General features: G+C 41.0%; 1 protein-coding gene across 1 annotated transcript; it reads left to right on the top strand.

The window, feature by feature from the left end:
• Window positions 1–673: 673 nt before the first annotated feature.
• tsc1b (TSC complex subunit 1b) lies at window positions 674–24755 on the top strand. Its single transcript, XM_086300219.1, has 22 exons — window positions 674–808; window positions 6331–6546; window positions 7269–7372; window positions 7625–7777; window positions 8290–8434; window positions 8603–8757; window positions 8852–8925; window positions 9003–9181; window positions 9427–9545; window positions 10614–10776; window positions 10875–10996; window positions 11379–11472; window positions 11913–12026; window positions 13666–14305; window positions 16727–16770; window positions 17730–17896; window positions 18761–18943; window positions 19043–19153; window positions 20693–20815; window positions 21148–21335; window positions 21615–21788; window positions 22384–24755. Exons 2-22 carry the CDS (start codon window positions 6438–6440, stop codon window positions 23048–23050), a joined length of 3828 nt encoding a protein of 1275 aa, XP_086156345.1. The 5' UTR covers window positions 674–808; window positions 6331–6437; the 3' UTR covers window positions 23051–24755.
• The last annotated feature ends 100 nt before the right edge of the window (window positions 24756–24855 follow it).

The raw sequence follows: 24855 nt of genomic DNA on the forward strand, positions 1-24855 counted from the left end.
ATTACACTCACATGTGCTGTACCAATGTACCTGCACATGTGATGTGACAATAAAAGTGATTTGATTTGATTTTAGATTGTGTGGAGTAGCTTTGACCAGTGGTGTGCAGGCATGTGTTCAATTACTGGGCCGCCCTGATGTGTATTTGCATATAATTAAATGTATAAAGTAAAAAAACAAACAAACAAACAAACAAAAAAACCCTGCCTCATACATTTGACTTAATTATTCAGGTTAAAGAAAAATAATTGTATTTCATGGTGGATTTTCACCAGTATTTATTTATTTATTTATCTGTTTTTTTATATCTTTTATTTTTTATGTTTTTAATTATTTATCAATTTTGGTTTTCTTTTTATGGCACGAATGAGCTTCCATATGTTTCTACCAACTACTGCCACCTGATTTAATAATAATAAAAATATATACAATTTCACTCTCTGCATGCAGGCTTCATTCTTCCACCAGTTGGGTGATTGAAAAATATTATAAGCTTTATTTAGCTTTGAAAATATAGATAAATATATATGTTTACATACATCATATATTTATTTATTTATTCATTCCGAGAAACGTCTGTAAATGCTAATTCTAGCGGTAAAGTATGCCGAGCAAGAGAGTTGGAGCTTCTTTTTTTTTTTTAGATGTAATTTGATTTCGAGTGGTAAAAGTTGCGGTCATGACGCGCAGTGCTCCAACGCCTGGGATTATTTTTGCATGCAGGCTGACAGCGGAGGCACACTGTGGTGGGATGGGCTGTGAGCTGTTCAAGATGGCGGCGCCCTGTGGAGTGCAGCTACTCTAACAGGTAAACAGGTCCGATTTTTTTACATCTCGTCTGTTTTTCTCACTACGAATTTCAACGCACAAGTTACGTTTTGGTGAAAGCGATTAGTTTCGCTTGTTTCTCAGCTGGTTGAATGCGGCTGACAGAGTGAATTCTCCGCCGAGTGTGGGTCGCAGCTCCCAGCTAACGTTAGCTCTCAGCGGTGGGACTGACTTGTTTTTGGGGAGACCTGTGATGGGTAGATGTTAAGGCTTTAAGCGTTTCGTTCTGGTTTTATCTGGCTTTTGTTGTTTATGTATTACAAAAGCAGTGCTCAGTTTGCCAGAGAGGAGACGTCTGCATAGTTTTATAATCGGATAAAGTCAACCCAACCCTGCCCATTGTTCCCTGCGAGTTGTTTACGACAAGCAGCAGCCTCTGGTCAGTCCACATACAGCGGGGAGCTCTGCTGCTTTTCAGCTCCACATCTCGGCCTGTCCTGGCTCTGCACGGCCCTCCTCTTCCATGTCAGTATTTTTCCAGTCTTTACGGCCTTTGTGTATTTTTATTTGCTTTTTCACGCTTCGCTATTCATCCCTGTGACAGATCTGCTGCTCCTTTCTGCAGCGTCTCATTTACAGCCAGCAGTTTACTCAAATTCACCTCAGCAGTTTTTTTTTCTATTGTCACACCAGCCATTAATATCCTGTTGTTTTTTGCTGGCTTGTCAACGCCTCAGCTTTTTCAATCACTCCAAAGACGAAATGGGTCACTAGTTTCACACTTTGACCCCCTCGAGCTCTCATTTCTGCCTGTCACATTGGCTAAGCTGTTAAAATTCCAGCACTGGTAGCTGGGCCTTTGCATTATATATAAACACTAACCTAACACATTGCCTGAAGGGATAAATGTTTATATGTGACACTTCTTTAGAATCCATTCATGTTTATTCATCTCAGTCATTTATTTTCATTTGTAAGCCACCCTAACAACATGTTCATGAATAAATGGGTTTCACAGGGGTATTTAAAGCTTTTCACAAATATTTTAGACCATGTGTGATTTAACCTGCATTCTTTCTGTGCATGCTCACAGTCTTGACATAAATGCGTAAAGACATAAGCTTCGTGTCTCTCCAGAAATGGCAGCGTCCCAAGTTGAACCGGTCCTCTGTAGGTATTTGTTTTTAATATAAGCTCTCAACGAATTAGCAACACGAAAATGGCAACTACTGTGCTGAGCTGATGATAGATGTCCTTAGACAGCTGGTCAGATTGGTGCCCAGGAGATAAGATTAATGTGTGATATACTCATTATTTCCCAGGCAATATAAAATGAACCACATACCATGCATGCAGCTGACCTTTTTCATTTTTCCGGTCAGCAGCATGCATGGGATGGAAAAAAATAAATAGATGTGACTAATGTCAGTAATACTTAAAGCCAGGTTTGCAGAATTTCCTGGTTTGGTTATCTATGCAGAATTTTTATTTAATTCAAATTATCATCATTATTATTGTTATTGTTATTATTATTATTTTTGCACATAACTCATTTTTAAAAATGGGAATACTGTGCACCAGCACTTAAGAGTTAGGCACCAAGGCTTCCCTCTGTCATGGTGAGAAAAGGTCCGAGCTATTTCCAGGGAATACTGACTGTTTTCAGATTAATGCAGTTTACCACAAGCTCCCAGCCACCGACATGGCCTCATACTGCCTGTTTGGATTTCTGGTTCTGGGAATTTTGAAATGATAGCCACCCAGTCATAACTGTTTAGAGTTTGTTTTCAAGTGTTTGAGGTGTTTTCTTTCTTTCAGGATGTTGTTGTGAAGGAAAGAAATTAAATTTTAATTAGTTGTGCAGCACTAAACTCCTCAAGACTCTGCCCCGAAATGTCCAGCTTAGCTAAGCGGACATTTGACAGTGTTACAAAGTCTGTGTGACATCCAGTGGTGCTGATAATTGTCTGGTAAATTTGCAGCGAGCAAGTGGGTGTCATGTGTTCGGCTTCACATGTACACTACCCAGACAGCACCCCTCACCTACCCCAACACAGTATATTAGTAAGTGTAGCCTTAGCTTCTGAAGGAAGCATAACGTTGTACAACATCCAGATCTCATTCTTACAACATTACCTAAAGACAGTTTATGTAGGTGTGCACAACAAGTCTGAATTAATTATATATATATACACACACACACACACATGTGTTTCATATAAATACTTTAAATGTGGAGTCTTTTCAGTTCATTCAGTTTCATATTTGCATGTGGTGACCTGCTGCTTTTCTATTTTATCTACCATTATTTAATCAATTAGTCCAACACAATTTATTACATTTATAGTAATTAATCATTGTATTAAACATAATACTGTTTTCTCATTTAACATCAGACTCTTGTAAATTGTGACAGACATTTTTGCTGTTTTTTTTTTTGGATGATTTATATTTAAAAAAAAAAAAACCAGATGGTAAGAAAATGATAAGAATAGATGTACACCGATTTAAAAGTTCATGTAAGATTTAATATGGTGTGGGATGGTTTGTTTGTTAAACAAAAGAAGCAATTTTAGCTCTGGGAAGACTTGATGGGGCATTTTTCATTATTTTCCACCCATTATATAGCTCAGGAATAGAAAGTTAGTTGTATCTTTGCTCAGTCCAGTAAACTTCTGCAAACTGTGTCTGATTAAAAACTTATTCAAACGGACCATATAGCCACATCATAAAGAAGGCAAATGTCCTTCTTCTTTTAAATATTCACGCAGGAGAATAGAAGGCTACTGCTAACAGCTCGCGCTCGGCCAAATGTAATTTTCAGTGTGTACATGGAAGCGCTCGGGCTGCATAAAGCTTCTTTGTGTGCTCCTGAGCATTCCCAAGCTGCCTGAGATCACACTGAGGCTAACTCTTGTTTACACCACTGACCTGTCCCTGCAAGACTTCATTTCCACACCCCAATTCTCAACCCCCGTGACTCAGCAGTTAATTGATTTAGAAAAAAAAGAAGAAAACTGGGCTGTGACTTGTCCTGTGAGTGAACAAACGGGAACATGTGCAAATGTTAATCGTGCATTTTCGGTTTTTTTTTTTTTTAATTTGTTTTGAATGGGAGCATCCTGGAGCGACTATTATTGTCACGTTTCCATCCAGAGGGGAAGTGACACATGACTTCAGTGGAAATACACTGGATATCGATTCATTTATTTTCTCCGGATAAGCTCCTGTTATCTTGGGTTTCATAGCATGTGACTCCATGTTGAAAGCTTCAATATTTTTGCACTGATAGTTTACACCCTGTGAGCTACCAAAAACAAACAAGAGTCTCATCATTTTCTAACTTGTTAGGGGTTGTGGTTTAAGAGCTTGAATGAGATCTCTGGTGCTGATTCATTATTCCTTTTGGGGAAGAAGCTGCTGGGTGCAGACACCCTGATGCTAATGGCCTGTCTATCAGTATTATTAATGCCCGTTTCTCAGATGGAGATTTGCGAGGATTCCTTGGCCTCCTTTACTTCGAACAGCTGACTCAGCGTCTAGCCTAAACAGACAACATAAACAGACTTATCCCCTGAAATGGTAAACACATTAGGTCCCGTTGTATTTAAGTTTTTTTTGTTTTGTTTTTTCAAAGCACATACTTGTGTATACTCAATATAAATTAAACAACTTCTCACTTAAAGCTCAGATAGTAAACAGGCAGGATTTGAAAGGATTCTCTTGTCTTCTTGAGGTCAGATTAGCAGCAGGTCACATAGTTGGATCCATCGACACTGCTTAATCCGCTCCAAGTCCGTTCTCTGACCTTTTTTTTTTTAATTTTTTTTTTTATTTGTCCCGCAGTATGTTTGACAAGTGAGGTGGTTTATGTGTGTTTGTGTCAATAAAGCTGCGTGTGGTTCAGGACTTTGATGGAAAAACGGTTATAGCCTGCTGAGCTTGTGCTTCCCTGAGGAAAAGATTTAATTTTCTTACTTCAAAAAGCAAAATGTATAGGCTTGTTCCAGATTTTTGCCTTGTCACTGTAGGAAAAAGCGTGGGTTTAAGTAACATTATGAATTGGCTCCATTGTCAAATTGTCACGACTTCCTTGGACGTTTGATTAATGGTAAAAACTCTGCATTCTCTGCGGTGACAAAGTTAAAATGTCTGCAGAGGAAAACAGTCGGTTTGTTTAATATAATTGAAAAATAACATGAACTCTGTCATTTCTTTGAGCCACATCTTATCATCAACTGTTTGGTTTGTTTGTGTCACTTTTTGCCGTTTTCAAACTATTACCAAATTATTGCTCTGAAACTATAGTAAATGCAAGTTTTCAAAATGTTATCACACTGTTAATTCAACCTTATTAATCTCTTCAGATATTTTATATAATAGGGATCTCTTATACTGACTCCATACTTTTATTCTTGGACCCATGATGCATAGCCCAGAGTGGTCCTTATTTATCTTATACTGGCTTTGGTGCTACCACTACTTCATCCTCATGAACTGGCAGTATATTCTTGCCTTTGACCCTTAAAAATGGTGGCTCCTCAAAAGTGGTGTTAAACCTGGGGGTGAACTCTGGCATGGCCTGAGCTTCCAGGTTAGAACACATGGGCATTCTGTAGAAAACCTCAACAATTTCTCTGTTTCTTCTTTTTTCTTTTGTGAGCACTGACGTGGTGATTCTTTAGTTGTTTAGGAGAAGACTGTAAGGAGTCCAGTGTGCCTCAGGCTTGAGTATAAATGGTTACTGGTCTATGTTGACGTCACAGTTTGCATAAGCTCTGAGCACCGCGTCAACTGTAACCACGGTTTTATATTCTTTTCCCTTAGGGACACCCTCCCTTTAAGCCATCTTCTTTCTAACTGGCTGCCATTGTGTGAAAACATTGACACAATAGCATCCAGTTAGAACTTCAGAAGGAAAGGCTGGTGAATGTTCCACCATCCTCACCAGTTTATTGGGTACTAAGCAGGCATCGTGAAGTCAGGGTTTTTCCTGCTTAGAGGAATTTTAGACTGACTAGCTCTAATAGAGGATTCCTCTATGCCTTCTGGTGTTGCACTTTTTGATAACATGTTAATTTGGCTTCATAAACTCAAAACGAACACAATTATGTTTCGCAAACGATCAGAAATAACAGAAAAATAATTGATTTTGCTTTATGTGGCCCTCTTAAAGGCCTTATTTGGCCTCATCTGCGGGATGATTGAGAGACTTAAGGACCACTGCGTGTCTTTACAGCAGAGACGTTGTATTCATTGCTTATAACTTGAAATTACATGGAAATATGGCTGCGTTGTCTGTCATTCACACCTCCCTCACCTGATAGGATACGATGACAAGGCCATTATGTTAGTCAAATCAGAGCTCTTGTGGGTATCACAAAAGAGAAGTCCACTCATTTAGGGTTAACTTTTTTTCTCTCTCCCCATTTAAGAGAATTCTCTTTACTGCAAACCCTGCTTCCCATTACACCGTTGATATTGTCACGCAAGCAGTAATCCTGGATCAGAGCTTAAACACATTCTTGGAAATGTTTTTGATTTGATCTTGGTGCATTGTAGAGGTGCCTGGAGACTGTATTGGTGGGTGGGTCCCAGGAGTCCTCCAGGCAAGTGGGGACGGACGCCGTGACAGAGACGCTGCCTCCACGTCCAGCACTGCCACCACCATGGCCAGGGAGCAGCCAAATGTGGGGGACCTCCTCCCACTCTTGGAGACCTCTGACCTCCACCAGCTAGAAGAGATCAGAGGCCTTATCAATGAGCAGCTCAGCACTGGTAGGCACTTGGCTTGTTATGTGTCAGCACAGTTTATTCTGGGCACAGCTTTCTTTCTCCCTGTGTGTGTGATGTCACTACAACTTAACAGAATAAATAATTAAAAATTATATGCATACTTGTGCTTCTTCAGTGAGTTTCTCATTCTGTTCACAAACTCTGATCCACTCTCTTAAGTTGCACCTACCAATGGTAGTCCTTGTTCTGCTCTGCAGCCTTGGTTAACTTAGGTCATAACCGGAAACCCCTCTTAACCCTGCGATGTAACCTTCAACACCAGTTGTAGTCGTAGCAGGCTATGTCGACTCAATGTGTAATTTGCAACATAGATTACCAGCTTAAGCAGAAATTGGCCATTAGACTAGAATATGGACTTCCATTGCTAGCTGTAGTCCAGGAACGTGGAGGTTGAGTTTGTGAGGCAGCTGAAGGCTATATGACCATGAAGTAGGAGAAAGGAAGCTAGCTGGTAAGCAGTGATACTGCTACTTGAGCAATTGCATCATCTTTTCAGACAGATAAAATAATACATCACAAAATGTACTTGGGTATCAATAGCCCATAAAAGTAAAATCTGTGTGTGGGGAAACCACTGAACTTTGATAACCTTGGCCATTCTGTGCCGATTGCATCTCATTCTTTTAATAATGCTTGCTTTATCACCTGGTTTAACTTACCTCACTGCATATTTATTCAAAATCTCCTCCCTGTTTTCCTTGAAGAACGTGGGTCCATGCTGCTAAACACGCTGGTGGACTACTATTTAGAAACCAACTCCGCCCAGGCTGTGCATATCCTGTCATCTGTCAGAGAGCCACATGATAAGGTGAGGTGGAGTTTGTTTGTTGTAGCTTACCTGTGACGTGGGTGGAAAAAAAAAAAAGAAAACCAACAAAACAAAAAGCACTGCTTCTAGAAACATTAAACTCTATGTATTGATTGGTCATTATGGTCCTGTATAAAGTTGCAGCTTATATTGTCACAGATTAGTTTCAACATGCTTTAAAAAGGAGACTAACTGCCTGTGCTGAGTACTGATTGTGTTTGCTACCCTGACCCTAATGTCCTTCTGTCACAGCACCTTCTAGATAAGATGAATGACTGTATGACCAAACAGGCCTGCCGGCTGCCCACCCTCACTCTGCTCGGCCATGTAGTCCGCAAGCAGCCGTCCTGGATCCACAAGATTGCTCGATACCCTCTGCTACTCTCACTGCTCAAATGCCTAAAGGTAACGACCCAGATACGACTCGATGAACAAAGAAATCTTGTAAAGGCACCGAGTCGTGTGTGGATGGATGCGGATCAGAAGTTTTTCATCCAAGCAGCTTTTAGAATGGATTTAATTCTAGTGAGCACACAAAGCAGTAGATTGTTTAGTTTTCTGCTTTCAAAGCAGTTACTTACCTGGGTTTTGTTCATATACACACATCTTTGAGCTGTTACTAGCAAGTATTTAAATGTCTACATTAAAAACCATTAGACACAACATCATTAAACACAACATTACTTACAGAGTATAGGCTAAGAATTGTATTATATTTATTGTATTGTACTTTGGCTTGTATTATTTTTAATAGCTACAACATACCCATCCCCAAACCTCACAAAATCTGCCTTAGCTCTACTAGAGCTTGTCAGCAAATTGTATGCTAATACGCTAAGCCTAAGATTTTTGATTGTCCTATGTAATGTCTTTTGTGTGCCCTAAACCTAAATACTTTCACCTTGATATCATGGCAGACAGATACAGATGTAGTTGTGCTTATCACTGGAGTGCTGGTGCTGATCACTCTGCTGCCCATGATCCCTCAAGCTGGGAAACAACACCTGTGGGAGTATTTTGACATCTTTGGCCGTTTGGCATCGTGGAACCTGAAAAATCCAGGTAGGAACTTCCTGTCATGTCTCAAAAATATGTTGTCGGCTTTTTGAATGTTTTCTAGTTCATTTTTAAGGGTCTTGATCCAGTTGTGTGGGAGGTAAAGGGGTGTTTTTATAGGCGCTGAGCAAGCTTAGGTTTTTGTCTCTCTAACCCTTTTTTCCCCACTTTAAGGCCATGTTTCAGAGGTTTACCTAATCCACCTACACGCCAGCGTCTATTCCCTCTTCCACCGTCTCTATGGCATGTACCCTTGCAATTTTGTGTCCTACCTGCGCTCCCATTACAGCATGAAGGAGAACATGGAAACCTTTGAGGAAGTAGTTAAGGTAAGCGCATTACTTCAGATGCAGTGATCTGTTGCTCTTCATTAGAGTTGGAAGCAAAGTGATGATGGATGTTAAATTTGTGTCCAACCTTCAGCCGATGCTTGAACACGTTCGCATTCATCCAGAATTGGTGACGGGAACCAAGGATCATGAGCTTGACCCCACCAGGTAAGACAAATTTTATTTATTTTATTTTTCTGTATTTCCAGCAGGACTTTGACTAACATTGCTCTGCTTTTCTGTAGGTGGAAAAAGTATGAAATCCATGATATCGTCATTGAATGTGCCAAAGTGTCTCTAGACCCCAAGGAGGCTTCCTGCGAGGAGGGCTATGCCACCATGCCTGAGAACTTTTACCCCCAAATCCACCTGCGACCACAGGACTGCACTTCCAGCCCCTACCCAGACCTCCACAGTAGCTATGGTCAGTTTTGCATATGAAACAATACTGATACGAGTAAGAATAATAATAGACATGTTGCATTTTTGCATCTGCATCAAGAACCATAGCTCAGGTTAGAACATTTTATCATTTGAAGTATTACTTTGAAGCATTACTTGGAGCAGCTTTTAAAGAGCACTGGAACAGTGGTGTCCTAAGAGCAGACTGAAAGTTGCTGGCTGGATCCATTAGTGGCTTGTTCATACCATTTGTCTTCTTGACAACAGGAAGCACTTCTTCAACCCCATTTTCAACTCCACGACAGCCTCTACCCCCACCCCTGTCCTTGCCCCCCTTCTCAGGGACACAATCCTCGTACCGCAGCCCACAGACCTCCAGACGGCAGGTAAGATCATCCATAATTCGATCAAAATCTGTCATAATTGTTGCTTTAGGACACAGGGTTTGTCAGTAACTGATGATCAGAGGGTAGTGCCAGAGCACGTTGTTGTTAAGCTTCTGCTTGATGCTGGCTGTTGTACACAGGGTCATGTTTACACCCCATATAGCACCTGTCAGACAGAGTTAGGCAATTGTTTGTCCAGAAAGCCCTATGAATGAGTTCAAAAAGAACAATAGCTGTCCTCCATGTTTTTGAAAAACGCAAAGAAAAAGTGTTTTTGAGTCCCTAAAATCAGCTGGCGGGCAGAGTCAGGTTCATGCCCCTATGCTTATCCTGCCACCACTCCGTAAGGGCTGGAAAGGGTTTGTTGCCTTGGAGATGCTGTCTCCCTTTTTATTATCGGACCAGCTGCATGAAGGAGGGGTCTGGGTGTTTTTCTGCCCCCTGGGGTCTGTCTGAGAATTTTTCTCTCCCACGACTGTGACGGATGGATAATCTGGAAAACACGTGAGAGCCGCCATTTTTTACTTGGCTTGCTTCACCCACATCCACCTGTTCCACTATTCAGCCACTATTCAATGTTTTCTAGTTCATTCAAGCTACCATCTGACAGTAAATTAATTCTTACAATGCATTAACAGAATAAGAAACCCCAGCCAATTGAGATGTATTTTAAATTCTAGAATAATAAATATCCTGTAATTTTTGAGAAGCTCAACTCAGGTATCCAGGCAAATGGGCATGCGAATGGTCCTGCAAAATGAGGATAGTCAAGCTTCCTCCAGAAGTGCAATTTTAAATTGCCCCCAGTTAATGTAGCACTGCCAATCTTTCATAAAGCTGATTGTGATACACAGGTGGTCTGTGTCCCTCTCTGTGTGGGCGACGAAATGCATCAGGAAGTTTTAGTCCCCACTTTATAGTTTATAACAAGAGGGCACCAAATCACCATATATGACAGAGAATGATCTAATAATTTTGTTTACTAAGCTACAACAGTATATCATCTATAGACCAGTTTGTTTCCCAAATTTTATTATATTACAGTAATAATGACTCTCTTCTTTGCAGAACTCCTGTGAATTAAATTCCTCCTGTGGTGGGAAAGACCCTCTGTGGAGCCCCTCCTCATTGTGTGGCATGACTACACCCCCTTCCTCAAGGGGCATGTCGCCCAACTTGGAGCTCTCCCACAGTGCCTCACATCTTCCCACCCGCTTCCACTGCACATCAGGTACAGGCTACATCATGCTGTACGTACCGTACCGTTTTCTGACGTGACGTCCTGTCGTGTCTTTTCTGGTGACTGCTGATTGTTTTTGATCCGAGCAGGAGGAAAAGGAACGCCTGCCTCCAGCACCCCAGCCACGTCTTCTCCGCCTCCCACCTTATCAGATGACTTTCCTGTAATCTCCTTACCAGCCAACACAGTACAGTCCAGTCCACCAAGAAAAGTATGCTCTCTCAATGCTATCCTGAAAATGTCCATAAGATGCAGATTTTAGAAATCCTGCCAAACACTTTGCATGATAGAATTACAAAAGGTCATTGGCAGTGGGCAGATTGTGATTATTCATTACACTATGATGTTTTCATTTTTTTTAATCACTTAAGAATCTGAAAAAAATATGACTAATATGTTGAACAATTCAATGTGCCTTACATGAAAACAGCAGGAGGCAATATGATTTGAGTAATTATGTTTAATGAGGGAAAAATTATAACTTTATTTAAAATGTATTTTAGAATTACAGTGGGAAAGAAGAGCTGGAACAAACCATCGATGTGTCCTGAAACTGTCTCTAATGAGACTGTTAACTGTGTGTGACTTTTCAGGATCGGAGACATGGGGAAGGCACAAAGCCCACACTGGTGAGACAAGACCCAGTAAAAGAGCCTGAGAAGAGTTCAGAAGTGGCCACAAGCAAAGGTTAGACGTGATGTCTGTCATTGATACGGTTTATTATCATTCATTTTACAGTAGTCTTCACAGGCCATCACTTTTTGGATTAGATCCAGAATGATCCAATAGAAAACCAGTCTGACTGAAATACATTTCAGATGGAGCTCCAGATGAAGCAGTTAACTCACAACTGTAATTTGATCTGATGGTCCACCCCTCCTGGGCAAGACTCCGTTCTGCCTAATTTTAAAATGCTGGATATTTTACAACAGCATAAACATTTGTAATCTGAGTGAAGTGCACACTTCTACTTGAAATGACCTAAAATGTGTTTGATTTCTGCTTTACTATTTATAGAGGTTTAATAGTTAATTTCTCAAGTTTAGGGTAAAAGTATTTCTTCTTTTTTTTTTTCCTTTCATTTTTTGATACCATATGCAAACATGTGGCATGTTTTTCGTCATCAGATGCAGGGGCTGCAGAGAACATCTCCATGACTCTGACAGAGCTTTCAGTTTTCATGAAGAAACAGGAGTTGGAGCTGCAGCTGAGAACAGAGAAAGAAAAAGAGAAGGAAGAGGGTGAGTTTCTTTCTTGCAGAAACACATTTATGTACATTGTCAGCAAATTCAAGCCACAAGGACTAAAGTCAACCCAAGAAAATGTTGCTGTACTATTAAAAAAATATTTATTTTGAGGTTAACAAAAAAGAAGTCTATAGTTTCCCCAAGTTATTCACATGGTGTTAAAGGCAGACTACCTGCTGCTCTCATTCCTCTTATTGAATTATAAATGCACACAAAATGCTAGCAAGATGTTGAATAAATTCATGCTAGCCATTTTTTATTCAAACATTGGATCTGAGCAGCATTCACAGGCACATATTCATCAAAAGAGCTGTATGAACTGGTGATTCTGGCACAAGACCTACATTTGAAAATTCTCAATGTCATATGGCTTTTCTGTTTAGTGGTTGCTACTGGCAATCACTGGAGCCATCAAAGCCATATTGATAATCCTGAGAGGCTCTTAATGTAGCAGTCTGCTCCTTTTCTCTTTAATATTACACCTGCAGAGTTCTTGGTTTGTTTGGGTTTTTTTTTTTTCTTCATATTTGTCACCCTTAAGTGTTTCAACTCATTACATTTTTATATTAGACAAAAAGGAAAAAAAAAGTAAATGTAAAATTCAGTTTTTAAATTGTTTAACGTAATAAGTGGTTTTGCCACCCTGGCAGTAAGAATTGCAGTCGAGCATTTGTAGTAAGTTTCACATCACTGGAGAGGCCCACCTTTCTCTTAAGGCCTGTTTGAGATGCTTTGGCATGACCTTAATCAGATTCAAGTCCAGATTTTGACTAGGCCTCTCCAAAACCCTTGTTTTGCTGCCTGTTTTTGTAAAAGCCATTCAGAGGTAGGCTTTCTGGTGTGTTTTTGATCATCATCCAGCTTCACACCCCAGCTTGAGCTTCAGGGTGCGAACTGATGTCCAACGTTCTCGTTCAGGATATTCTGGTAGAGAGCAGAATTCATGGTTCCATTAATTACAGTGTCTAAGTCCTGAAGCAGCAAAGCAGCCCCAGGCTATCACACTACCACAACCACGTTTGACAAGAGCCTATCCCAGTTGTCATACGAATAGAGATGGCCTACGCTGCCTCTCAAAAAGAAATGAAAGGAAAGTTAAGGAAACTGTACTTCCTAGCCCAATAGATTTTCCCTTAAACTAGTTGCATTCTTTAAAGCAAAGTAATTTGATTTTTCAGAACAGACACCTTAATAAAATTGGATAACACATATATAAGAACAATGAGTCAGTAGGATGGTCTGTTTTTAATTAAATCAACATTCTGATAAACAGATTCCCCCAGTTAAGTTGGACAATTCTCAGCTCATGAACTAAACATCCAGGATGCCAACACATCTGTTTATTTCCCTGTATGTTGAGCTTTCTCTGCATAGTTACTGGTTTAAATCCCACTTGAGCCACTTATAATAAAAATAAATGCACCTGCAGTGCTGCGAACACCACTTTTAACAGAAGCATCTGCCAAATGGCACAAGCTCTGTTTCTAAAGCTAGGTGCTTAGATGTAAACATCCATTCCTTCTTAAATAATAAAAAAAAAAATACAAAAAAAAATTGGGCGCTAGTTTTGTGATTGCAGAAATATTTAAACCTGCATGTATATTCTGAATGTCATTGTCTCCATCTACTGCAGCTGCCATCACAGAGGAGCTATGGAAGCTCACTGAAGAAAAGCTGGAGCTGTCGGGTGTCAGGGGCTTTGACTCCCCTTTCTATCACACCACTGAAACGCTGACTGGCTGTCAGACACGAGACAAGACCCGCTCCAGCACCCAGCCTGGAGGCACCGTCCGGGACACCCATCATGCTGTATCAACACCAGATAAAGCGGAGAACACCGTGTGTAGCAGCACTGTTGGCAGTGAAAGAGGAGCGGGAGCAGGAGAAGGAAGGAATTCAGCTGTTGGCCTGGAGCAGTCATGCTCCTTTCACACATGTTTTACTCCTATTGAGCACCACCTGCACCAAAGCCCCTCTGTCCCGGATGATGAAGTGACTAAGTTTGGGATGTTCTCCCCGAGTCCGTGCAGCAAGACGCCAGCCCCGGTTCCCTATGAGTCATTTTTTGATCTGGCCTTGCCGAGGGCAGCTTCACTCTTTGTGCACCAGAAGACGTCAGAGGTGGCGCACAAGGTCACCATGGAGAGACTTTTGCAGCGGGAAGAGGGGTTGGAGGATGGAGAGGAGGAAGGGGTAGTGTCTGCTTCACCACTGGAGGTGCTGGATCGCCTTGTTCAGCAGGGAAGTGACGCCCACGACAAAGTTCTCAAGAGGTGAGAGACTTTTAAGTCTACATCATTTTAACACTCATATCTACAGTGATTGTGGTCTAAAACACAGGTGACCTGCACTCCATCCTGTGCCTGCACACATCCTGTGTAGACTCAGCTGCTACAGCTTCTGCGAACACTACAGATTCTATAGATTGTAGCTTATTTGGAAACATTAGCAACAGTGTATTTTAATAGTTTAAAATGTTCTGTTGTGCATGAAAAGACTAGAATTGGTCATGACCCAGCCTCTGATGTGCTATAGTCAGACCAGAAATGGTTTGATTTGCCAAAAATATTTCTTCTAAAAATGTCATGTGTAATGGCAGCAACTGCATTTAGTTTCCTCACAATGCTATTACAAACGCAGCAGCCAGTAATCTATCAGATTAGCCCCTTGAGTAAAAAGTCAAGTCCCTGTATTTGAGTATTTCTTATCTCCAACTCCTACAGGATCCGCTCAGCTCTTTCCAGTATTTAAATTGATTTTTAAGCCATAAAATATTTTAAAAGTCTTAAGTACTTGTGAGAGATCATAAATTTTAAATGTCCTAATACTTTGACCATATCAGACATGCATTACTACATGTAGTCGGCATTGTTTTCTATTACAGGCTGTTTAGAAGAGGTGAAATGACAATTAGAAGGTGACAGATGGGAAATGCAAGTAGCAAGGACACGAGGTTCCAATTGTTAGGTGATTTCTAAATGTTTTGGAAAAAAATTAAACTTAAAAAATAAATTTTATCCAGTTGAGTCCAATATAAGGTTCAAATTGTTTAGAAAAAAAGGGTGCCAGTGGAGTCTTTCATTTCCACTGTTACCTCATCATCAGTGCCACGTGGACCGCAAGCTGGTTATGTTGGGCGTAATGAAACACCCACAACATTATTAAGTATTTAGAAGAGGGTTTGTGGCTCCTTTGCATAATCCACAACATTTGTGTCATTTTCAAGTTGATGATTCCTAAATCAGAATGTGTGAAGACATTTAGTTTTAATAGATAATCAGTGTGCATTGCTCAAGTTATTACTGTGTTCTGCTGTCAAACATCTTAAATTAACTTTTGAAAAGCATGCAGAAACCTTTTTTTCAACATTGTTGAATGGCATGAAACACATGCCATGAGGTTAGATGCACCGAAACTGTATTTTCAGTTGTAGTTTTAGTTGCACAGAAAAGCTCTGTGCCTTTCCTGATTAGCTTTAGTGAGTGTGATACAAACTCTGCTAGATGGATACAGTTTCAAAGAAAATTTAAGTTATTAAATATCAACTTTCAGTATGAAAATACTGAAGTAACACATGTATGTTGCGGTGGTTTAGGTATTCATTCTTTAACTTCTTTGTTGTGAGTCAGCCACTCATCTTGATCACACTGAAGAACCTCATGAGTCTGTTTTGATGTGCTTTTCAATGTTCAGAGTGTTTCTGGGTTGTTTCCAGTCTATTACCGCAGTTCCAAAGGAAAACACCCGGTTTGAACAAGCATGACATTGTTTGAAATCCACCTCCCCCTTCTTTTCTTTCTCTCTCTCACACACTCACACACACACACACACACAGCTGGCTTGTCCACAGTGCCAATAATACAACAGCACAAGCGGTGTCAGCAAAGCCAGGACTAAGCACAGATCATTTAGACTGCATTCAATTTTAGTTGCTTGCTACTGCCATATTTAGATTTTATCTGTGTTAATACAGGCAGGTGGAGAGAATGAAGTTGGCACACACACATGTCAAAATCAAGGCAGAGAGAGAAATAAGACAAGTTACAAGCATGCCATTTTTACTGCGATGTGGTCACCTGTAAGGGGAGGAAATATGGACAACGTATGGGAAAATTGTAGGAGCATAATTATAGCTCTTATAAACAGTCTTGATATATCTTGACATTTAGTGAATTCTAGACTCTGCTAGGTAGATTTTGATACTGTTGGACAAAGCCAAGCCAGCTGTTGTGTCTTGTCACTTCAGCAGAAAATAAGTCCCAAGACTGAGCCCACAGAGTAGGCTCTTAGAGTCTGGTGTGATCTGGTTTGCAAAAATACTGAATGTTCTGCTAGAAAGATAGGAGGTGCATCCAGATGCTTCCTCTGACACTGACTTTCATCACAAAAAATGAGTCATTTCTGTATTATTGTATATTTAGCACAAGTGCACTTTTTGAGCTAAAGCACACTTGCTGTCCAATACAGTGGTCTGATTGGTCAGATCGCTTTATTTGCATCCGGTGTGCAAAGGCCATTAACCTGTGCTAACATTTGCTTTTACCGGTGACTACATGGCTTTGTTTTGTTTTTTAGAAAAAAAAGGGCAGATTAAGAGTACAATACGACAAAAACTGCTCATGTTACTGACCTGTTTTGTTTTTGTTCCCCCCCCCCCCCCCCCCCCCAAAAAAAAAAAAAATCTTCTTTAACAGATTACCTTTGCCAAGTAAGTCAGCTGACTGGACACACTTTGGAGGTAAATCCTTCACAACACTCAGAACACCATTGTACACAGATGAAAGAAGCCATTATCAACACTGCAGATGGAGCAGTATATAAATAATATGCATGACTAAGTTTGGCCGCGAGGTCTTAAGACATTTGCAGTATTTTGAAATGAGATGTAAGATGTCTTCTCTGCCTTTGTTTATGCTTAAGCGCACAAATCAAATTTTCTCCAGCTGCAGTTCATAAAAAGGAAAAACAAATAAAACTCTGCCAACCTATAATTACAACTCTGGAATCTGATAATCTCCCTTGGCTGACTGATAGGAGTCACGTCTTTCAAATTACATCTAAAACAAAATTTCACTCTTCACTTGTGGCTGATGGGCATGGAGCCCTTGGATGACTGTAAAGATCCTGGATCAAACTTTCCAGCACATACTCACTAAATTAGTCTATCATTTTTTGATAAGCAAAGCCGTGTATTCAAAGTTAGACTGGGCATTTCCTAGATTTTTATTATTATTTGACATAATTTTAAATATTCATAATGTATATAATATTTATGATGTAAATAACTGGTAATGACATCAGGTTATTTGTCAAACTGCCAACCAGACCATAGTACTAGTTACTTTTGCTTGTTTAATTGTTGAACTTCAGCCTTTAGTGACCAAATGTTTGTTCTGTTATCATGATGTAAACAAATGCCAATCTTGATTTGAAAATAAGAAAAAAAATTCACATTTTCTTACTAAACTGCACACCTGAACTCATTTGTAAAAGGTGTTTGCTATTTTAAGTGCTCTTTATACCACTGCGTGTGAGTGATTAGCAAAGTTAGGAAAAGCAATAGATTATAGAATATAATTTTATACCTAAACCATTACCTGTGCTCATCTTGTGTTTCACACTCTAATAATAATTAACTCCACTAATTAGTCGTGTGTGTGTGTGTTAATTACATTATTATTACCTGGGCTTCCTCAGGCTCAGCTCCGCTGGATGAGCTTCACACGCTGCGCAGCCAGCTGCTCCTGCTGCACAACCAGCTGTTGTACGAGCGCTACAAGAGGGAGCAACACGCCGTCCGCAACCGACGCCTCCTCCGACGCATCATCAATGCCACCGCACTAGAGGAGCAGAACAACGCCATGGCAAGTTTGCAAGTGCTCATTATCACAGATTGAACACTTTCAAACAGTGTTGAAAATGTACAAAAGGTGATGTAGCTATCTTATACACTAGATGTGCACTGATTCAATAGCTTATTTTCATTTGGAACGATAAAAAAAGGGACAAAGCTCATCTAAATTCTTCAGAGACATTCAGTAATCACTGAGGCATTCGGGCATTTCATAATACCAGCTGTCTAATCAGCTGAGGGTCATCTGCATACATACCAATGAAACTGTAACCGAAGTTTTGTTTGCACACAGATTAGTTTCCAACAAATAACAGTTACAAAGAAGTCACAAAGGCTGTTTTGCCTCCAGTAATCAAATGTGTTTGATTACATCCATGTCGCAATCAACCAAAAGAATAACTTTTTACCCCTCTGCCCACTCCACCAGGCAAGCAGCAGGGCAGCATGGACACCAGAGTTTGTGAATTTGGTAACTTGAAAACGAGGCAATGTAGGAACTTCAAATTGATACCACAAGTGCATCTAATAGCAATCTTGGAGTTCGAAGCTCCGTGACCTTGATGTTAGGGTCAGAGTAAAGTTTCTTCTGAATGCATTAACTTGAGAACCAGGCGACATATGTTACCATTGGTGTGTCTACTAGGAGGTTGTATTGAGACGTGTGCCAGTATTTTTGTAAATCATTCAAAAACAGTTCAATCTGAGTTTCTGGTTTAGAAAATTCTGTGCTTATCGTGTGCGTGTGTGCGCGTGTGTGTGCGTGTGTGTGTGTGTGCGTGTGTGTGTGTGTGTGCGTGTGTGTGTGCGTGTGTGTGTGTGTGCGCGTGTGTGTGTGTGTGCGCGTGTGTGTGTGTGTGCGCGTGTGTGTGTGTAGAAGGACCAGCTGAACCTGCAGAGTGTGGACATCCTATCTCTAAGGGAGAGCTTGCAAGTGGAGCAGCAGCGATACAGGCAGCTGTGGGAGGACCGGGAGACGGTGGTGACCAGGCTGCACAGTCAGATCAGACAGCTGCAGCAGGGTCGAGACGACTACTACACCAAGAACCAGGAGCTCCAGGTACACATGCACGTTCACTCTTATATTATGATGTGCTAACATTTCTATACGGTATACATTAGAGTTTGGTATTGATCTAAATCTGTCCTGCATGTTCAGAGCAAGCTGCAGGAGTATCAGAAGAAGATGGATGAACTGGAAGCTGAGCTTCAAAGGGCCAACAACAAAGTTTGTCACACTGGTCACCTCCTGAATCAGATGACTATCAAGGTAAAGAAGTACAGAGTGTGAGATCATTTCAAACCACAGTCAGAACTTCGGCTTTTGTTGGTGTTTTGATAGTTTGACATTCTACCTTTGTAGCTACATTACTAGTGCGATAACCTCCACCTGGTGGATGATTGGTGGCTTTGCCACTTGTTATAGAAAAAAGGAAGGTGTCTCTATGCTGTACGTGGTGTGATTACAGCACACTGTAACTCCTTCTGTAAGACTTGCAAAATTTAAATTTGGTTTTAGTTCAGGGTTGTGCATCTGTACAAAGGTTCAGGTAGTTAAAAACTGGATGCTTGTCTTTAGGCAGCAGGACTCGCAGGTTAACCTTGGGAGACAAATTCTCAGTGCACCAACATGAGAAGGTCGAAGACATTGTGCTCCTTACCAGATTGAAAACTGATTCCTTGACTCAAAAATTGCTGTCTGGTATCTGAGCGGTAGAAGTCACCACGGGTTGAAATGAAAGTTGAGTCAGTTAGAGAGAGAAGTGGTTAACTTTCTAAGCCAGCTTCAAGCCTGTGGTGAGGAATCTAAAAGTAGCAGCTGCACTTAAAGCTGCTGCAGGTGCACCCCCCACAGTCTTTGATTGCCTTTCATATTAAGACTTCCTATACCTTTTGCTATAGGAAGTTCCAATCCAGTGGTATGTGTGCCTGACCTGGTTTTTTTTTTTTAAGTCAAGCTCTGATATCCTTATATCATATCTAATCATTCTCTGTCAGAGCAAGTTCTCAACTTCAGGGACATTAACGTGTCTTTGCCAACAGACCTATATGACCACTGGTGAGACATCACTAACTTCCTAACACAGTCAGGTTGTGTTTTTACTCTATTTTTCTATGTGCTTGCTTCTCCTGTAAATGGAAAAACTGTGCAGTACCATGAGCAGGCTTGCAGACAGCTGGGTCAGACTTGGGGAGCTCCAAAAAAACATGCAGATTGTCCCAGGGCTCGTTGCCTTGGAGATATTGTCTCACCCTCTTTATTTTTGGGTCAGCGACACAGGGGGTCTGAGTGTTTTTTCTGGCTCCTGGGATTGGTCTGAAGTCTGTTTCCCTCCTCTGACCCAGACTGAACCGAAATCCTGATGAGCAGGGAGGCGTCTATTCATTTCAGATCAGACAGCATCCATAGGGTCATATATAAGGTCCTTGTTCACGATATTCAGGTTAAGTACAAGTTGGCAGAGGCAAAAGATGCCTCACCATATTCTGAATTATTCCTTAAATTTCTCACTTATTAGGCAGTCAAGATATTCTTCAAGACCATGGCCATATGGTTTAATATCACGACCTGGGAAGTAATTTCTTAGGACGATTTCACAGAATGGCTGTAAAGTGTGACACATTTAAACAAAGTTGAAATCTTTTGGATTTCTCTGTGTACTGAAATATCACATGACTTTTTGCCGCAACTCATTGGACGTTTATCAGAGTCAGATCATTAAGGACTGCTTTTCTCAAATTCTTTCGAACAGGGTATTTGTAGCATAATTGCCCTCCATCATCATTGTTTGTCTCATTTGTCCTTCAGCTGAGCAACAGCGAGAGCACCCAGCAGCAAATGAGCTTCCTGAACAAGCAGCTGCTGCTCCTCGGGGAGGCACATAAGCTGTCCATGCAGGAATTACAGCACGCAGACGCCAATAACACAAAGGTATGTGTGTGTTTGCAGGGAACAGCAGAGATGACGTACTGAAGTGAAAATGGACACTAATTGGGTTTGTTGGGTGTGAAACAAAACTCTCCCAGTGAAGCATTTTCAACTTCATGGCAATATGAACTCTGGTGAATGAAGTCACAGGCAGTCAGCTAATCATAATGCTTTGAAACAAAGACATGACTGTGCTTATGTACCACTTACTGCTAATTTGCAGATAACTTACCTTGTAGAATATGACAGCTTTGTAGTAAGGCTCGCAGAAAATGTTAATCTGTATTTTGTTCCCATTTTCATGCATTTTTCTTGTGTTGTGACCCACCACCCAGGAGGCCCAGATGCTGCAGGTGTCTTACGGAAAGGAGGTGGAGACTCTACGGCAGAGTCTGCTGGTTCAGGGTCAGAAACTCGAGGCAGCGCAGCAGAGAGTCGCCGAGCTGGAGACGCTTCTCTCCAAGAAGGAACACCTTATTGCAGAGCAAAAGAAGTTCCTCGAGGACGTAAAATGTCAAGCAAAGTGAGCACCAGGATTCAAACAAAAAGAGAATTTAATGTAACTCTTTTCTGTATAACTTAAAGCAGCATTGTGTAATTTGAAAATTAGCGTTTGTCGTAATCTTTGTGTGAGAAGATGGATCGCTACTTTATTACGGATCATAAACTAGTTGTGCAAGTAGGCAAGATCATTTTTCCTACAAACAAAACATTTGGCTCCCCCCACAATTTGGTCTCATGTTCTCTCTCCATGTTTGTCTTTTCCTACATTGAACCAGTGTCTTCTCTCTTTTCTTTGAAGGGCTGAGCTGCAGGCCTCAGACAGCAGGTATCAGGCTCAGAGGAGAATCACTCAGCTGCTGCAGACTGAACTCCTGCAGCTCTACAGCAGAGTAGAGATGGAGGCTCCAGCCAGCACCACCTCCTGCTCACCACCAGAGGGCAGAGATGACCCACACATGCCTTGTGACTCCAGGTCAGAGTGGAGTTGTGATGTTACTTTTTGCCATGCAAAAGTAAAGTCAGTGTTTCAGTCCTTGCTTCCTCCAACCTGCATGTCAAAGTATCCTTGAGTAATACACTGAGCCCTGAGTTGCCTCTAATGCATCCATCAGCGTGTGAGTGTGTGACAGCGCTTTTTTTTTTTTTTTTAAAGGCATATAATAAAGCACCTGTAAGAGTGTGTGCAAATCCACCAACACTCAGTTTGGTGAAATCGTATTATTAGTACATTACAAATTATATAATATTCTTTTTAGTGCTAAAACGGCAGAGCTGAAAACTAGAGTCTGACACTTTGGTTCAGACACAAATGGATGGATAGCATAGTATTTCATAGATAACTTCTATTATTGTGCGGATCATAGATGGTTCATAGGCTTTTTAACATTGCAAATCTTTAGTTGTAAGGGAAAAAAATGTCAGTTGTCTAATTTATTCATAAATAACCTGGAGGAGGGGAAAAAATGGAAAATGTATGTTTCACTGTTTCTTTTCATTTAAAAAAAAAAAAAAAAAGAACTTCAGCTATTTGGTCCACTCTGAAATAATGTTTTTTCTCCCCACCACAGTGGCATCGTGCCAGATGGACCAAGTAACATTCACAACAACGAGGACACAGACAGCAGACCACCACATGACTCCCCTCATGGCAATGGCAGCACTTTATCGCCAGGGCAACCAAAGGCGAGCAACTCTTCCAAGTCAACAGCAAACTCCATCAACGGCAGTCAGGAACTTGCCCCACCCCTGCTGGTGGAGCTCTCCCTGTCCTGCCCCCACGCCAGCCTGCTCACTCCCCTGGCCGCCTCAGACACACCACTCACCGTGGGCTCCTACCCCAGTGCCAAGAGCTTCCTGGGCATGAGGGCACGTGAGCTGTTCCGCAACAAGAGTGAGAGCCAGTGTGATGAGGACCAGCCACCTCCTCGCCTCGCTGGCCTCGCCCACGGCCTGAAGACTGAGCTGTGCGTGGAGTCGATAAGCCCAAGTTATATTGCCCCAGTCAGCCCCGCACCTTCGCCCATCCCTCCCCCTCCCCCTGTTACTCCTCTCACTGTGCCCACCAAGGAGCCCGCCTGTGAGCCGAAGCAGCAGAGGGCTTCCAGGCAGGAAAGTCTCTGCAGAAAGACAGGGGCGGGGCCTGGTGGTGGGAGGGTACAGGTAGGGTCAAGTCGCCCCCGGCAGCAGCAGCTTAAGATCATGGACTATAACGAGACCCATCATGAGCACAGTTAGGGACATAGGACTGAGCCGGTATGAAGGGAGACTGAAATTTAATGACGGAGAAGAGCTACAAAATCGACAAGAGGAACATGTCAGCAATTCAGTGTTATTTGTCCCATTCCCTAAGTGTCACTCTGGGTGGACAACAGGATTTTCACCCCAAGTTCTTCTACTTATGATTGATTTTGGGGGGTTTTTTTGTTTGTGTTTTTTTTCATAATGCTTTATTTCCCTGAAGAATTTTGATAATGTGATACAAGCAATGTCAGCATGTTACCAGTGAGCACGCTACGCTTGACAAAACAAAGGTGCTGAAAGCTTCACTGACAGGAAGCTGATAACAGTGATAAAGAATCATGAAGCTCCCTACACAGGACACCTTGACTATTTACTTTTTAGAAAGTCAGTTCACCTAAATTGGAGCTACTTTCTATTGTGGTGGTGTGGCTATCCACAGTAACAGACGGTTTGTTGTTGAAATATTTAGAGATCATGTCTAAAAGCTGTGAGCAAAATTCCACTCATCACTATTGCATAAGCTGAGAAGGCAGAAACTGTCTCTTTGACTGTAACTGAAGGCACAAGTCAGAAAACCTGAATTTTGGGTAAACTGACAGCTTACTCACTTTTTTTTTTCTTCTTGTTTTTGTTTGAAACATTTTCTTTTTTTCCTATTTAAATGGTAGCAATTCTAAAAAAAAGAAAACACTTTATTTTTCATCAGTTATCACTTCTAATCAAAGTTCGAATATAAGTTCGCTTGAGTTTTTGGTTTGTTCTAGTGACATTTTGAACCCACACTTTATTGTTCCTGTGTTTAAGCAGAACATTTCCGACAAACCTTTACGTTTTTGTTAAAAGGAAAATTGGTTTTGCATCCAAATGTTTAAGTGTAGGTGCTGCGGACACACAAAAATGATTATTTCCACAAAAAAGGAAAGTGAGTGAATGAGATTTGGAAACTGGTAACATTTTTATGAATTTTTATAAATGCTACATTTTCTACACCCCCTGCCCCCCCCCCCCCCCCCCCCCTTTTTTTTTTTTTTTTTAATTTTGGGGTACATGAACTAAAATTGAATCAGACCTGACAGGGTTGCACGACCCAGGTTTTATCACAACATTCAGTTCAATACGATTATTTTGAAAGTGCCAAGCAATATATTTGCATTCTGGCTGACCTCAGTCATCTCTAAACATAAGTGTTGTTTCTCAACTTGTTCACTACGCTTGAAAACAGACATATTCTGTCCGATGGGTTTTCCTTTCTGCAGGTCTGATAAACATGGAGTAACCTGTTCCCCTTTTGGAAGTATTAGAAGTAAACTCTGGCTGTGGAAGTCCATCTAAATCCTGTTGTCCACCGGGAACTCCTGCTGTTTTTTCCTTCTGCCTCGCTATCTAAAGCATGTTCAACAATCCACTTTAAATGCCAACCATAGTATCTACAGCAAACCAAGACAGAAGAAACCAAGACAGAAGGTACAATCAGCACAAACTGAAGGAAGAAATCAGGACTCTCACCGGAGCTGGAGAATCTGGGACAAAATGGCAAAAAAGGAAGTTCGTAAAGCAGTGGCTTGTGTTTAACTGTGAACAATAAAGATCGTCTTCAATGTTTTGCACTACAGTTCTGAGTTTTCCTCGTTTTTTTTTTTTTTTTTTTTTTTTTTTTTTTCTGGTCATTGTGAGTTTAATCTTTGGACAAAACCAAATGGGTTAATATTTTACTTTCAGCTCTGACTGAATTTCAGTTTCTTGATCTTCATTGACAATATTATTAATTTAGGAAGTCACCTCCCAGTCGAATTGAAGTA

This window comes from Aulonocara sp. 'chitande type north' Nkhata Bay, linkage group LG7 (genome assembly GCF_057382095.1).
Source record: "Aulonocara sp. 'chitande type north' Nkhata Bay isolate Kocher_YH1m ecotype deep benthic linkage group LG7, A_spYH_male_GT1.1, whole genome shotgun sequence".
NCBI lineage: Eukaryota > Metazoa > Chordata > Actinopteri > Cichliformes > Cichlidae > Aulonocara > Aulonocara sp. 'chitande type north' Nkhata Bay.

Coding starts and splice junctions, on each gene's coding strand:
- tsc1b (XM_086300219.1), top strand. CDS start 6,438: ATGGCCAGGGAGCAGCCAAATGTGGGGGACCTCCTCCCACTCTTGGAG. Junction 9,182..9,426: donor AGACCTCCACAGTAGCTATG/GTCAGTTTTGCA, acceptor TCTTGACAACAG/GAAGCACTTCTTCAACCCCA. Junction 16,771..17,729: donor TGACTGGACACACTTTGGAG/GTAAATCCTTCA, acceptor GGGCTTCCTCAG/GCTCAGCTCCGCTGGATGAG.